Source organism: Medicago truncatula, chromosome 4, assembly GCF_003473485.1.
Source record: "Medicago truncatula cultivar Jemalong A17 chromosome 4, MtrunA17r5.0-ANR, whole genome shotgun sequence".
NCBI classification, from domain to species: Eukaryota; Viridiplantae; Streptophyta; class Magnoliopsida; order Fabales; family Fabaceae; genus Medicago; species Medicago truncatula.
In genome coordinates, this window is record NC_053045.1 from 11869980 (window position 1) to 11887377 (window position 17398).

At 33.2% G+C, this 17398-nt stretch overlaps 1 protein-coding gene across 1 annotated transcript; it reads left to right on the forward strand.

Annotated features, from left to right (window-relative positions):
* Nucleotides 1-2523: 2523 nt before the first annotated feature.
* Nucleotides 2524-16129, forward strand: LOC25491767 (phosphatidylinositol-3-phosphatase SAC1). The gene is made up of 16 exons (XM_013599788.3): nt 2524-2932; nt 3031-3235; nt 5429-5594; nt 5689-5911; nt 8201-8277; nt 8588-8775; nt 8879-8976; nt 10183-10316; nt 10423-10554; nt 11719-12103; nt 12220-12341; nt 12687-12797; nt 13352-13564; nt 14712-14891; nt 15099-15210; nt 15669-16129. The coding sequence occupies exons 1-16, from the start codon at nt 2777-2779 to the stop codon at nt 15915-15917; spliced, it is 2751 nt and encodes a 916-aa protein (XP_013455242.1). The 5' UTR covers nt 2524-2776; the 3' UTR covers nt 15918-16129.
* Nucleotides 16130-17398: the final 1269 nt, after the last annotated feature.

A 17398-nucleotide genomic window follows, 5' to 3' on the forward strand; every position in this document is an offset into this window, starting at 1 on the left:
CAATTCGTAGATCCCATCAAACAACCACTCACTGCCATATTCTTTAACATTTTACAGATTCTTCTAATTGTTGATTGTGATTGGTGGAATTTCTACGATTGCAAATCCTTGAGGTTAGGGTTTGAAAATTTGGGGAAAAGTTTTAAAGGTTAGAATTTCTATGATTGTGATTGTAATTGGTTGAATTTCTATGATTGTAAATAGTTAATTTGGGGAGGAATTTCGCTTTCTGGAATCAAGGAGAGGTGTGGGGTTGTTGTGGTGAGAAGAGAGACAAGGGAGAAAAGATAAGTGAAGGGTTTGGGAAAAGGGGATGGCGTCTGTTGTTATTATGATGTTGGGAAAAGAGTTAAATATTTTTTTTGTAAGGAAGAGTTATTTGTTGTTTTTATTTATGAGCTTAAACTTTGTCAATTTGGGTTTAATTTAAGTTTTTCTTTTCTTTTCTGGATTTGATATTCAAGGTGATGAAGATGATGAATTTTTCTGGGTTTGCTGATGAATACGATGAATTTTCTGGATTTTACGATGAAGGTGATGAAATAGAAGATGAATGTTAACAGTTTTTCACAAAAGTTAACATAATGGATTTAAATGATAGAGGGATGTAACTTAAAAGACCAAAATGGGACGAAAATTAATAAATGGACCAAATTGAAATCTCATAATTATTTAAAGGACCATTTATGTAATTAAGCCTTTAATTTAATAAGAATTTGGTTTTCATTTTTATTTTGAAAGTAAGAATATAATATTCATAAAAGGCATGTATATTTATAAACAAAATAAAGCAAGTATTAATTAAAATTTAATGTTCTTGTCAAAAAATTATACAACTTAATGTTTTAAAATCAATTTGAATATGTGTATAGCTATGTAAATAAAACATGACATATATGTTATAAAAAATGCTTAGTTCAGTAGCATAGAGTTTTCTTGTTTAACTGAATTGACATGAGTTTGATTCCCACACTTGCCACTTTTATCATATGATTTTTTTTAAAAATGAACGCCGGCTTATTATCATTGAACCGGTCCGCGTCGGATTACACGAATTTGACCGGTTTAATAAAAGTTTGATCGGTTCAACTAGACGGATGGTTTGATATAAGGAATGGATCGGTAATGTGTCCGGTTCATGGTTCGGTTGGTTCAATAAGACGGTTCGTCCGATTTTTAAAACTTTGCAGTAAGCATCCACAATTATTTATAGCCAAATCAAACACAAGCAACCCAAAATCAATTGAAATCCAGACAAAGGATGATAAATCAACGGGTCTGAGCACAATAAAAATTGGCACCAATCAAAGCCCAAATCAAGGGATAGAAAAATGACAGAGCTCCATCCATCGACAACACGTGAAGCAACCACGACGAATACCAACAACAATGACCCTCTGACATGGAGGCGATATATTTAAAAACAAATCACCACCAACCAACAAAACAACGCCACCTCACATCCCTTGATAGATTTTAATGTCAACGATGATCAAGAGGACAATTAGAGAAGGTTAGGAGGCTTTTGAGGCTTGTACGTTGAAAGGAACACAATACGACAACAATGACGTCTTGAAGCCAACATGCTGCCGTTAAGAACACGACAGGAAACACCATGGATCTAGAAACTTATAATTGAGTCACACAAAACTAGATCTCACCCACCATAAGCCGTTGGCGCTGCAACAACCACAAAAAATGAACAACAACCATTAATAGAAAACAAAGAGAACCACCACACTTCTCCAACAAAAACAAATAGAGACCACTGCACAAAACTGTGCCAAAGAGAACCGACACAAGTGGGATGTAGATGTATGGGCCATCATCGCACCACCATCTACATCTTGAAAGGAGAAAGTTTGGATAAAAGGGTAGGTGTGTGCAAGTAAAATGAGAGAGGTGACAGTCTATTTGTTTTGGAGAGAGTACGTTTTCGATATAAAAAATTAGTGAAGGAATTGGACTTAAACCATCCATTTAAATTTGGATGAATAATCCATCCAACTTATTTTAAAGATCCAATAGATCACCTAAAATGATAATACATGTCCTTTTGATAAAATTGGTTGACTTAGGTATAAATAATTATATTAATTAATTTAAAATAAAACAAAAAAAATCTGGAAAAAGCTGAATATTTAAATAAACGAATATTAATTTATATTAATTTTAAAAAGAATTATATTAATATTAATTTAAAATATCAATATAAATTAATTTATATTAATATATAAATTAAATTCATAATAAAAACTGAATATTAATTTCAATTCTTAAATGTCTCGCCGCCAAAAAGTTATTGGAGTATCATCGTCCTCCACTTTGGCGGTTCCTGGAGCTCTGTCGTGCACTACTACCGATGTCCCACCATATTTACAATATTTAATCATTTGTTTCTTAATTTTTTTGTTAAAACTATTTTAATTATTTTTTTTGACACATTTTTCAAATAAAGTGAAGATAAACTCATTTTGAGATAAGATTTATTGTTCAAATTTTGCGTAGTATAAAATTATTACAAAATTCAATTAGTCAAAACAAACAAAAAAACTAAGTCAGAAAAACAAAAGCGAAATTCAAAGAAATTAATTCCTCCACCCTCACCTACAAGTCTCAACCACTCACCACCATGGCAGCACCACCGTTCTCTCCTCTCATCCATTCCACAACCTTCTCTTCCTCCCCCTAACCACTCCCAACCACCACAACACCGACGCAAAATCCCAATTCAAAACGAAGAACCATCGAATTTGAAATTCAACATTGATATCACATGTCAAAATCGGAGAATTCAATGGGATTAGGATCAACAACAACAACAACAACATCATCATCTGTATCATCCAAAATTCACCCTTCCAATCATCCACCAGAACTCGATCCTTCTTCCTACGCTCTCGAGAAATTCAAACTCTACGAAACCAGAGCGGTTCGTAACAACATTCAATTTCATTTTCTTTCATAACTGTATAACCTAACATTCATCAATTAATTTTGATTTTTTTTTTTTTTTTTGTAATTGTGTAGAGGTTTTATTTAATTGGAAGTGATCGGAACAAGAGATTCTTTCGCGTATTGAAAATTGATCGATCAGAACAGTCTGATCTTAGTATCAGTCAAGATCCTGTGTTGTATTCGCAGCAGGAAATTAAGAGTTTGCTTCAGCGGATTGCTGAAGGTAATCGAGCTACCGGTGGACTTACTTTCGTCGCTAAAGTTTTTGGAATTGCAGGTTAGTAAAGAGTTTTTACACTGTCAATCAATAATAACTGTTTTATTACTAGAAACAAATAATAACTGTTTTATTACTAATCAATGATAACTGTTTTACACTGTATAATTATTTTACACATGCTTATTCATTAGTTGATGTGGCAACAGATGATTGGATGTATTTGTAAAATAATTCGTGCATACTGATTAAATTCTGTTAGAACCATTTGACTTTTATTATAACCACGTGGAAGTCATGCACATAATTGGTTGTTTTGATTGTGATGTAATGCAGTGTAAAATTGTATGAAAACTAAACCGTTGTAATATACTAGCAGAAAAATAGGCACATTAGTTTAGTGTAAAAGTGCATGAAAATTTGATAGTTGTTTGTGATGTGCTGACAGTATTGCTAGTTGTTTGTGTTGACAGTGTTATAGGCGTGTATTGAAGTTGTTTAAATTTGATAGTTGTTTATGATGTGCTGATAGTGTAAAAGCATAGTAGTCAACTGCGGTAGCGGTGTGTAGCGGCCGACCCCAAAAGTGGGATAGTGTATAGTGGTCACCAATATTTGATTATTTTTTTGGACAAATTACATGAATAATACTCTAAAGTATAAAATAAAAAAACTTATATCTCATAAAACATTCATAAATCAAAACACCAAAAAACAAAAGACAGAGAACAATAAAAAAAATCATAAAAGAAGAGAAACCATAAAACAAAAGAAAACAGAGGAAGAAAAAAATCAGAGAAAGAGAGAAGAGATCCCCAGGTTACATTTTCCAGTTGGAAGATAGAAGAGTGTGTTTTCTGGTGCATGTAAGAAGAGAGAAAGAGTTGAAAAATGTTAAGGTTTTAAAAATATGGTCAATTTAGAAAATTCCTATTAAAATCAAATAGCGGTTGAAGCGGCCGCTATCCGCTACACCGCTATAGCAGCTGAAGCGGCCGCTTTTTCATTCTGAAACCGCTATGACGATTATTGTAGCGGTTTGTTGCCGCTATGCTACACTCGGCCGCTATAGGCTGCTATTGACTACTCTGTGTAAAAGTGCATGAAAATTAAACTATTGTGTTATACTAGTAGAAAATTGGGAACATTAGTTTAGAGGCTTGTTTGGATAAACAACTTATTTGCAGTTTATATCATGAGTGCTTATCATGATAAGTGCTTATGTATAAATTATTTCTATAAAAAAAGATAAAGTAAAGTTAAACTGTTTTAATATAAACTATAAGTCATTTTCATAAGAGGAAAATTTTATCGGACAGTTGTAAGACCGACAATGTTGTATGGAAAGTAGTGTTGGGCGGTTAAGAACCAACTCGAGAATAAAGTAAGCGTAGCAGAGATGAGGATGTTGGATTGGATGTGTGGTAAAACTAGACGGGATATAGGATTAGAAATGACAACTTTAGAGCGAGAGAGTTAGGGTAGCACCTATTCTAGTAAATATGGTGGAAACTCTGCTTAGGTGGTCTGGCCACGTGGAGAGAATCTTTGTAGATTCTGTAGTAAGGAGAGTAGATAAGATGGAAAGTAGTCAAATCACTAGAGGTAGAGGAAGACGTAGAAAAACTATACGTGAAACCAAGATCTAGAGATTAATTAGTTGGATAGAATTAGAAATAAGGTATATATGATAGAACATTATGGCGTTGTTTTATCTGGATTTATCTAAAATTTAATTTCAATATTCATGTTGTATCTTTTTATATTTAAATTTGGAAAGGAACTGTGTTGTTAAGAACAAATTTATACAGACAATAACTCCGACAAAAATTAATAGTTACTCTTGGAGTTTCCTTTATGTTATAAATACTTTTATATCTATATATCTTTTGTCCCTAATCTTTAGTTTAACTTTCAATATAGTCTTGCTTATATACCAGATCGGTCATTTTTGTCAATTATGATCCCAAGGCTGTTAACTGTGATATTGTTTTAGTCCATCATCTTTGATTTTGTACAAACAAGATGATCCGTATCTTTAACCTTTGTTATGAAATGGTGCTTTATCTTTATTTTTAGTTTTGATTTGGTCCAACAAATACTGTCACATAAGTCACAATTACAAATGTTAGTAACAAGATTTGGAGCTGATCATTTTGGTCAATTTTTTTATCACATACCATATATATAAATAAATTTAAATGTCAAACATAACTAGTAATTATTCTTATTGATTCTCTTGTGTTTTTCTAGGCTGCATCAAGTTTCTCGAGTCTTACTATTTGATTCTCGTTACTAAGCGCAGACAAATTGGTTCTATATGTGGCCATGCAATTTATAGCATCAAGGAGAGCCAATTAATTACAATTCCACATGTGTCAATTCAATCTGATTTAGCTCACTCTAAAACTGAGCTAAGGTAATTTGATTGCATCTGATAACTGCAATCAAAATTTGTCGATCTTTATAAATTGAACTGGGAAACGACTTAACATTGCTTACTTCCACTGCAGATACAAAAAGCTTTTGTCCAGTGTTGATTTGACCAAGGATTTCTTCTTTAGTTATACTTACCCTATAATGCAAAGTCTGCAAAAGAACGTCTCGTCCGATCAAGAAGGAGGGATGCCATACGATAATATATTTGTCTGGAATGCTTATTTGACACAAGCTATCAGATCTAGATGCAATAACACCATATGGACTATAGCTTTGGTTCATGGCCATTTTAGGCAGGTTTGTCTTTTCTTTTGTGCAGCCTGTCAATTATGATAGTTACTGTCAAATTAAGCTTATATACTCTTGTTTTAAACATGTGTTATCATTAAACATCCATGATTGGTTTTCAGTATTTGTAAATTATAGTTATCAAAGCAAGAAAAACATTGTTCAAAATTTAGTACTATCGGGAATTAGGATTCTTGGGATAGAATAGACAGTTGATTTGGAGTAAAGCTTTGGTTCCTGTTCATTTTAGGCAGGTTTGTTTTTCTTAGTTGTGTGTGTCAATGTCATTAATCATAGTTTGTTATTTGTTTAGTCCTAAGCGTAGTTACTCTTGTTTCTAGCATGCATTTCCGTTAAAGATTCACGATCAATTTACAGTATTTGTAAATTACTTGCTATTAAAGCAATGGGAATTTGTACAAAAAAATCAAGAGGAACATTGTCCAAAATTTACTACTATTGGGAATTAGGATGCCTGAGATAGAATCATAGAAAAAACCTGAATTGGTTCAATGTCTCTTCTTGGTGGCTGTGCAATAATGGGTTGATACAAACATGTTTCTATATGGGTCTATCTGACAGAATTTCAGGTTCCGGTACCGTTCACCTTAAAGCAACAATTATATTTATTACCAAGTGCTAGGGTGAGAGCAAGGACTGAAAACAGAATATGATGTTGGTAGATGAGTGGAAAAACTGAGATTCATCGTTTTAAATGTCATTCAAACACGTCTTGATTTAAAACTAATTTATTAAGACTTTATTTTTAAATAATTTCATTTGAAGTCTTCTTTTATGAAACAGTTTTCAACAACTAAAACACTATAGAATCAAACATGTTATTGACTTTCTTGGCTAACTTCGTTCTTTTCTTTAGTTAATAATAAGATGGCTTTCAGTTAATAAATCCCATTTCTCTCTCTTTGCTCACTCTCCATAATCTGTATGAGGGAAAGTAATTTTGGATGATACAAAGAGGAGACCCGACACAATGTTTTGAGTTGTCATGTAATACGAAGTTGTAGGTTCAAGTTGTGGAATGAGCCTCTTGCAAATGCAAGATAAGGCTGCTCAGAGTAGACCCTCAGTGGCTTCAATCCTGTTTCTAGTCAACCTCCCACTCCATCACTACTATTGTTTTTGAAAATGAAATTTCATACAATGTTCCCAAAAAACGAGAATTTATATAGATTAACCATGATGTATATTTGTAGTGTTAGTGGTAGCACGTTATATTTTTAATGCTGTAGATTTTTATGCGCTTATGTGGTGCTCCCACAACTTTCTAGGTCCATCACTACTAGCCATGGTGTGAACTTAATAGCACGGATAGCACTTGGGTGACATTGTGGTTGATGAAATTGGCCTACCACAATGTCACAAGGCTTTCTTCTCTCTCTTTCACAAAGTTTTTCTGTTTTTTGTACACTTGTGACATTGTGGTTGGCCAATGTCACCCAAGTGCTATCCTAATAGCACCAGGTTGACCTTTTTTTTTTTTTTTTTTTTTTAATTTTTTTTTTTTTATAACTAAAACATAATATATATAGAGATAAAATAGGGAAAGTACTGTTTGGGTTATAATATATGCTCTAAAACAGTAAAACATGCAAAGCAAGAAGGAAAGAGAAAGAGTTGACAACGCTGAAACCATTGGGAAATTTAGTTCATCCATACAGGACTTTTGATTGAGATGAACTTCTATGCCTCAAAAGAGCTATTTGATTGTGATTGATATTTTCTTAGAGTATCTATGATTATCTCATAAGATTAGATTCTTATCTTAGTATCTTATTGCTTGTTTGGAATAGCGGTGGATTTGCATTTTTCGCGTCCCAAGACAGATATAACGTGAAAATGAAGAAGCTACATTTTGTAGCTTTACAGAAAATGTACGTTAAGCTTGCATTCACCGCAAAAACAAACAAGAGCTTAGACTATCTCTATTAGTTCCATATTTCTGAACTAACGGTAACCAGTAACTAAAACATACCACATATATGTACGAATATTACACGTAAGACATAATTCATTGCCTTTTTCTTTTCTCCGTAATTACTTGATTTTATTGTCCTGTCAATCAGTTTATGTTGTAAATAATGAAGTTTTATGATTATTATTAGTAATTTGTAATTGTCTCATTAGTCATTAGTCAGGCCCATTAGCTTAGAATAGCCTATATAAACACATCAGTGGTTGTACATTATTTATCTCTGAAATATAATATTAAGTTTTCACAGTTTATTTATCCAGAGCCTTTGTCATTTTATAACCAATTTAAGATCTATAAAATTGCAGGCTCGTTTATCGATCTTTGGGAGGGACTTCAGTGTTTCCTTGATTTCTCGACGCTCTAGACATTTTGCAGGGACACGGTAAGTTCATGGTTTGATATTTTATTTATATTTCACATTCTAGTTCCATGCAATTGAATCAGATGTTATGAAATCATTGGGATAATTTAAATTAGATAGCTATTTAAGTTTCTATTATTCAATTTCAATTTCAATTTCTTCCTTAACATTGTGTTGCTAAATGAATTGGAATATGTAGTAGTAGTTAAATATGGAATATTCTTTGTTGTCATAAATTATCTGTATTTTGTAAAGTATTTGGTGTACAGTGTCTATTTGGCCATAATGAAGTTGTTGGATTAATTTTCTTCATCAAGAATTATTTTTGTAGTTACCTGAAAAGGGGAGTGAATGATCGAGGGAGAGTTGCTAATGATGTTGAGACAGAGCAGATTGTCCTTGACGAAGAAGCTGGCTCCTGCAAGGGCAAAATGAGTTCAGTTGTGCAAATGCGTGGATCAATACCACTTTTCTGGTCACAAGAAGCATCAAGATTTAGCCCTAAGCCTGACATAATTTGTAAGAATACAGTTGGGATTAATATTAATCTGTTCATTGTTAAATTGTACGCTGTTGTAACACTTTCCTTTCGATCTTTTGCTCCCCCTGTTTTGACTTCCAGTGCAGAGATACGATCCAACATACCAGGCAACAAAATTCCATTTTGAAGACCTTGCTCAGAGATATGGCAATCCAATTATTGTCCTTAATTTGATCAAGGTAATTCCTAATAAAAAATAATAATGAAGCTCACAAATACTAATTATTGTTAATAATGAAGCTCACAAATACTAATTATTGTTCTTACTTGTAGAAAAAAGTAATGTTCTTCCATTTCCCCATCCCCATTTCAGAATAGCACTTTCCCATGGTTTTACAAAATGGCTTCTCATTGGGAAATTTAAATTTCAGTCTAGAACTTTTTTTTGTTCACAACAGCTAATCTTTAAATAAAAAATGACCAAAGATCTGAATGAAATGGACACTGCCTAAAAATGAAGCATATAGTATTTTATCCAACGTTCTATACCATAAAATCTTCTTTTGGATAGGATTCTTTGCTTTGCTCTGGTTCCTAGCAGTTTATGGTCAGTATTTTTTTTTTAAATTGGTTTCTTGGTGCACATCAAGACAAATAAGAGAGATATTTTGAGCTAATGCTGAAAGTTTCCTTTTTGGTTGCTGATGTTAGGATCCCTGATAATGCGGTCATGTTTAACTCCTCTCAATAATTTCTTTAAGCAAAAATGGTCATAAGTTTCGAAATAATACCACGACAACAATTTCATAAAAATAAGTTCGTAATATTACTATTTCTCTACCTTAGTTATCTAAAACCCATAAACTTCAACAAGAATTAATGTTGATCCTTCATTTTTTTTCTCTGGGTTTAGTAGTGTGGAAGCGATGATTTTTTATAAAAGAAGAGAAATAATAAGAACATTGAGTATGATAACGGTACGATATGATTTATAATAAATTGATAGTTGCTTAATACATATGAGAACAAAGTGCTGTTGTGAAGAAATAAGGACAGCAAGAAATAAATCATAATAATAACTCGGTAATCAAGAAATAAATCATAATAAATCATAATCAAATGGTGGGACCCCTTTCCGGACCCTGCGTATGCGGGAGCTTTAGTGCACCGGGTTGCCCTTTAACTTTTGGGAAAATCCAAAGTCTCACATTGAATAGTGATAAGGTCTGAAACGAGTTTATAAAGAGTGACATTCCTCAACTTACAAGTCGGTTTTTGAAGGATGAGTTAGACTCAATATAAAACTTAATAATAACCTGAGATATTCTAAGATTAGAAATTGATCTTATACGATAAACTAGATTTTTTCCCTTTTTGCATACTTATTTCTTCATTGAAATATTCTCTTTATAATTTTTGTGGCTTATTTAAATGATAAATTGTAGACAGTTGAGAAAAGGCCTCGAGAAATGATGCTGAGGCGTGAATTTGCAAATGCTGTTGGGTATCTGAACCAAATTCTACCAGCAGAGAGCCATCTTAGATTTATTCACTGGGACTTTCACAAGTTTGCAAAAACGTGAGGAAGCTTTACCATATTGTTCTTCAATACCAGTCTTTTCATTTTTTTCTGCAGTTCTATTTTAAATCTGACTATTCTCTATTATGCTCTGCTGTTTTCAAAGCAAGTCTGCCAATGTTTTGGCAGTTTTAGGAGCTGTAGCAAGTGAAGCACTTGATCTAACAAGTTTTTACTATAGTGGCAAGCCCAACATTGTAAAGAGGGCAAACAAGAGTAATCGAACAAGCACAGCAAGGTAGGATCCATTGTTTGAATTGTTAACTAACATTGAATACAATTTTTTTCTTGTTTTTCATTTATGTTTTAGTTGAATCGTAGCTGTACTGCAAAAATATCAAATTTTTCCGATGTTGTCAACACAGATCACACAATGCCATGATGTCTTAACATGAATTTTTTCCAATGGCATCCCATTTAAATCTAATTTTTTCTAATCGGTTTGGCCTTTTTATGGTTCTGTTTCTCCGCCTTGGATAATTGGACTATTCTCCATCTCATCCACCCTCATTTTGCTGGTGCTTATACAATTATTTTCCATCGTTGCCCAAACCACCTATGGTGGTGTAAGGTAGATTATCATATTTTTCATAGAAGGTGCTACCCCGATTCCTTAAAAATCTATCATTCTCAATTCTATATTGTTTTGTGTGGCCACTCATGTATCACAACATTCTCATCTCTGCATTATTAAGCTTACTTTGCTGTTTGCCTTTGAGTCACAAGACAACTTTGTCATGTGTATTGTATCGTGGAGAGTGAACAACAGAAGATAATTCATTAAAGGAGACTTTATTTATTTTTTTAGTGAAAATTATTGACCTATGTTGAAGTTGTAAGATTTTAGATAAAAGGAAAAGAAGAGAGAAAACAATAAGAACATTGAATATTATTGATGATGACTTGATAGTAGCTTCCTGATACTCAATTGATATTTATAACCAAGTGATTACTTCAACTCTACAACTAAATCCATTGCTTTCTTTCAAAAAAATAAAAATAAATCCATTGCTTATAGGAATAATACTAACAAACCCAATCAGCGATATTTACTCAACATAATATAATTTAAATCTAATAATATCTTAACAACCTACAAGAGCTCTAACTCTTCCCTTGACTTGTCATGGTGGGAGACAACATCGGGTTGTCCATCATCATGATTATTTTTATTATTATTATTATTTAGATCCAAATGTCATCATTTAATCAATATACCTGACCGTGCCTAGTGACATACGGATTGGTGGTAGTTTGTCATTGGTGGTGTGATTAGTGTTAAGTCTGGGAGATTCTTATGTTACAAAACGTTGTTGAAGTTTTTATTTTGTATGTGTAAAAAAGCAATATGTTGCTCAAGAGAAAGAAAATTATATTTACATTTCAACATCTCCTTATACAGGGATGCTTCGTTGAGAGATCTGACAGCTAGTTCTGGAGATCTTGCAAGGCTTGGAATCAGTAGTGAAGTGCTAAATTCTATGGCTAATCGAGATAGAGAGACTGACATGAATCACCAGAACAAAGATGATTATTTTAATAGTGATACACCACATTTTCAGAGTGGAGTCCTACGTACCAACTGCATTGACTGCTTGGACCGTACAAATGTCGCCCAATATGCTTATGGCCTACAAGCTTTAGGACGCCAGCTCCATGCAATGGGTTTGTCTGATGTGCCAAAAGTGGATCCTGACAGTAGTATTGCAGCAGCTCTAATGGATATGTATCAAAGTATGGGAGATGCTCTTGCGCAGCAGTATGGTGGTTCTGCAGCTCACAATACTGTATGACGTATTTTACATGATTTTAAATTGGCGTAATCTGTAGGATAAAGTGTCTAATTTTCTTATTTGTATCTTACATTGATGTGATAATAGATGTATTTTTTGTGAATTTATAGGTGTTTCCAGAGAGGCAGGGAAAGTGGAAAGCAACGACACAATCAAGAGAATTTTTAAAATCCATAAAACGATATTACAGCAATGCTTATACGGATGGTGAAAAACAAGATGCAATAAACTTGTATTATTCCTTCCACCTATTTCATGTTTCCTAATCGGAATTTATATCTCATCTTTAATAATATTGGGTTTTTTTAGTTTCTAATATTTAGAGGGTCTTGCAACTTGTGCACTTAGGGCACATGTTAAGTAACTCAAAATTAGAAATTTTGCATTGAAAAGAATAATTTTTGTACTTTTAAGAATTTGAATACACGACCTTTGAGATTGAATTACCGTGTAGTTCTTTAACACGTGCACTTAGGGTACATGTTAGCATTTTCCATATTTAAATTTAAATACTTTAGCCCGTTGTTAATTTTGTCTTGAATAGTCTAAAATACTGATGCCATTGTTCCATTGCCAGATTCTTAGGTTACTTCAAACCACAGGAAGGAAAACCTGCTCTATGGGAGCTTGATTCAGATTATTATCTCCATGTATCTGGCATTGGAGATGATCTTTTTCCTGAGAAGTTGTGAGTCCTCCTTGTTACTTTCTTTATTTATGAGCATTCCACTTTATTATTTAATGATTTGTGCAGTGTCTATTTTTATTTATTTAATTATTTTTTATTTCCATTTTATGATTTAGTTTCCTTAGAGAGAGTAGATTCATAATTGTGATTATTTTCAATCCCTACGTGCGGAGATTTCCTTATATGTACGGCACTACAGTGTTAATTTCGCAAGTGTATCATTACATACTCAAATATGAGAAATTAATTTGTTTCAAGTTGTCATCAGAGCACAAGGTTTTGATCTAGCAAAGCCGTCACCCTAAATCCTCTGGTTACGCCATATCCTTGGGAGTTATATATGTCAAAATATAACCTCCCTTCAAGTTGGTCCTTATCCTGTATTTTGTTTGTACTTCCAAAAAAATACGACCTCCCTTCTGTTAGAAGTTATATATGTCAAAATCCATCCCCGATGCTTCTATAATATGTTAAATTTGATCTTGCTATTCCCATCTTTTTTATATACTGTATATTTACCTTTCCGATCTTCAATATCTTTTTCAAATCTGCAGTTGTGAACCAAATCTCAAGTCTTCTGGGAGAGACGGAACAATCTTCACCCCTGTACCAGCTTGCAGAGATGATTTCTCACGCATAAAGCTGACATCATTTGACAAGTTAATTGAAAAGACCTGTAGTACAATTAAAAATGTAAGGCTTTCCTGCGAACCTGATCAGAAGCCAGGTGGAGTTTCTGGAAACAGTGGTGTAGCACCTGATGCAGCGTAATGTCTCTTATTCTTTGTCTCTGTTTGATGATTTTAGTTCTGTTAGAAACCTTGAAACAGGTTTTTCAGAGGGAGCGGTGAGAAAAACAGAGAAAGGAAAGGAAAATTAATACTTTTGTAGTTTTTATTGAATTAAAAAGAACCTAAGGAGACAACTCTCATTCTAATGGTTTCCCCTTTTATAGCACGGCATATGCTTATTCTTCAAATCTAGATTTCTGAATGCCTTCCTTCTATCTTGCTCCTATTACGTAAACCACTGTAATGAACTATCCATCCCTTTAAATATTCAAATTATAAATAACTAAACTGACATCGAACTGTCTAACTAGCTCAGACCCTGCTCCGTTTTATTTTTACTATATTAACATTGTAGAGTGTTTTCTTTTGCGCATTGTTTTTTATTTCATTATGTGCGCTTGTGAATACTAAATTTTTTCCTGTCATTTGTTTTAACACCGGGTTCCTCTACCTGTGCTTGGTGATTTATGATGACAACAGTTGATATTGTTCCCTTGTTATTGCTTCTTAATACCTGCATTACTGAGTTGTATGGTCAGCATGATGTGTTGTCATATGCTTTCCCTTCATTTACTTCAACTTATTTTTCTCTCAATGCTTGGGATTCTTAATATGCACCATTATTTGTTTTGTTTAAGAAAATTGATATGCAAAAGCATCATTGTCAATTTGATTAATTGGAGATTGTCTTTTGACATAATATTAAATAGTCCAGAGAAACTTGCAAAGTTTTTGGTTACGATTTTACCTCATGCAAATGGGAAAATGTTGGATTTCCTACAAACTTTTACACTCTTATCCACAATATTCATAGAGTTCATTCTGTAAATTACTCCAATTGACATTGAACAACATCTAATACAAAGGAGCCATTAATTTGTTTGTTAAAATCAGTATAATTCTTCACCAATCTCTTGTTTTTAAATATATTCCCTTCATTTCTATACATGTAAGTTCCTTGCTAAAACTTTAGTTGCAATGTCAGTTTCCACTTCCCTGCCAACCATGTGTAGTTTTAGGTGGGAAATAGTGGGCGGAGTGTCAGCTTGTGTGATGTAAAAATAATACGAGCATCGTGAGGTAATTCTTGTTGATTCACTGCTTGTCTGTTGTGTTTATCCAGTGAGATACAGCTTAAAAGCCCAAATTGGCTTTTTGGCCAGAGAAAGTATGAAGAAGGTTCCTCTGCTGCAAAAGTTGCTTCTAGTGAAACCGACATTGAGGGATGTCATGCTAATGACTTTTGCAACTTGAATTGGCTTTCCTCTGGTAATGATATGAATGAAGAGGATGTTTTTCATAGGTATGTATCTTGAACATGGATTATCCTTACAAGGCTTTGATACATCTTCTATATATCCTTAGATGTTCAGTGTCCCGTTCTGTTATTTTTCCTACTTAATAACATCCGCACATCAGATAACCTCTGTATATTTAGTACATTGTGATTTGTGAGTTTAGTTTGCAACGTTTTACTGATGATGCTTTTCACATATCCTTGACTTTTTAGGTACTTTACAATGACCTCAGCAAACGAGTCCAATGGTTGGTATGGAGGCACCCTCCTTGGTGATCAAGATGAAAGCAGTGAGATATATAGACATTATGCTGAGTTATGTCAGGTATGTAATTTCATGTGAATATTAACTATTCCTACGCCTACCTGAAAAAAAATGTCATGGTGGATCTTGGTGTAGTAATGACGGGCAGGTTGAAGGTTAATAAACATCCTTGGTCTCACTTGCTATATATTCTTCTGTTTGTTTATACAACATGCAAGAAATTTACAACGACAACCAAAGCCTTATCCCACTAAGTTGGGTCGGCTACATGGATGAAATTACACCATAATATCATAAAGACATAAACCATATTTTGGTCCAACTCTTTAATCTTCAAGTCTTTCCTAAAGTTTCTATAATATACAATATAAGGAAATCAACAAACAAATAAATAATGACATATAGGTATTAATAAATAACAGAACATGTAGGATTTTTGTGTGTTGTGTTATTACATCTTATGCTGCCAAGATGCAGTTTTTCTAGTATTTTACCCACACCTTCATCTACTTCTACAGGGACCTGCCTTTGAACTTTTCCAAGATGATCATGAAAGAGAGCAACACTACGCGGATGCTCTAAGCATGAGTTCATTTGAAATTATAAATGAAGCTGGTGTTGCAGCAGAGATGGAAGCAGCTCTAAAGGAGTATGACCAAGTTGGTGCTGACCTTGGGATCATTCCCTCATCTTGTAAATTCTTCGCCGATGATCCAAGTTGGTTGACGAGGTGGTTAATTGGGGACGAAAAAGTACCCAGGATATGATGAGCTTTTGGCATGTATTTGGAATGATTGATTTTTGTACTATTTGAACTCTTGTTTAGTCCTATGTAAAGTCATAGTTAATGTCAGTTTTCTTATCAAGTTCAATTCTTCATTTTTGTTTTGAATTATGACTCTTTTTGTTCCATACAAGAATGTCACCTTTTGTTTTTAGGCTTTATTTAATTTGTTAGTATATTATATTAGTTAGGTCACTTGTCCCTTCTGTTTTAAGTTTGCTACTCAATTCGATAAACCAGTTATTATCGTGTTACATAATAACTGATTATTCCTAATGCCTCTTTGTTTATAACTAAGGCGTTGCCTCTTATTAATGCAAGCTTTTCATTTTATCAAAAGCTAATAAAGTTTATGAAATCTTATCTTATCTTATCTTATATACAAATGCAAAGAAAAGTTGCAAGCAAACCCTAGGTTTGCCATTTTTTTTTTTTTTTTTTTATACCAAAAAGCCCCTCTTGGCACCAAAATGCAAGGTCATGTGATAATTATGCCCATTGATTGTATCAATGCAATCAATGAATGCCATTTGTATCATAGTTTCTTCTATAAAAAAATCACAATGATTATCTTATATACAAATGCAAAGAAAAGTTGCAAGCAAACTCTAGAAAAATCCTAGGTTTGCCATTGTTTTTTTTTTATTACCAAAATGCCCCTCTTGGCACCAAAATGCAAGGTCATGTGATAATTCTGCCCATTGATTGTATCAATGCAATCAATGAATGCCATTTGTATCATAGTTTCTTCTATAAAAAAATCACAATGATTATACAAATCTTATGATGCATTCTTAAGCAACAATAAATAATATTTTGTTTGCCTAGATAAGAAAACAATAACTTCATTGTCACTCTATACCTAAAGGCTACATCAAGGTGCAATCTATGCACCTTTATCGCCACCCTATAGATAAAAGGCTAGATGATAGACTTTGACTTTAGTCAGAAAAATGACTATATTTCAAATTTACAAAGAAAAGGCTATACATCGAGACATAAAAGTTGTAATTATTAATAGCAAGAGGGTTTGTCTTCTTTGGTTTCACTTTTTTAGCTACACGATAAAAGGATTTTGTTGCAATGCATTCCAATCTTTTTTGATGTCTTTCCACTTCTGTGTATAGCATGGAGAAGATACAAACAAAACAGCAGGAATAGGTTATTGTCAAAAACACAAAATACCTAAACAATTCAACGAGACTCAAATTTATTGGAAGGAATTATGCAAAAGATATGAGACATGATGGAATTCAAATCATCGTCAGGGAAGAATATTGAAAAGTTTATAACAAAAAATTAAAATAAATAAAGCATCCCTTGAATTAATGATATGTTGATGTACATTCTTGAAATATTAGAGAAATTCTTTCTTTATTAAGCTGAAACTAAATCATTGTAGGCCTGGCATCAAGCTTTGGCTCAATATACCAAGTGAGACTAAAATAAGTGCATGTTTGAAAG

Bases quoted from the DNA above. Each gene is read 5' to 3' on its own strand.
- LOC25491767 (XM_013599788.3), top strand. From the start codon at position 2,777: ATGTCAAAATCGGAGAATTCAATGGGATTAGGATCAACAACAACAACA. The intron at 12,342-12,686 runs GTATTATTCCTT...TTCCATTGCCAG, and splicing joins AAACAAGATGCAATAAACTT to ATTCTTAGGTTACTTCAAAC. The intron at 12,798-13,351 runs GTGAGTCCTCCT...TCAAATCTGCAG, and splicing joins GATCTTTTTCCTGAGAAGTT to TTGTGAACCAAATCTCAAGT.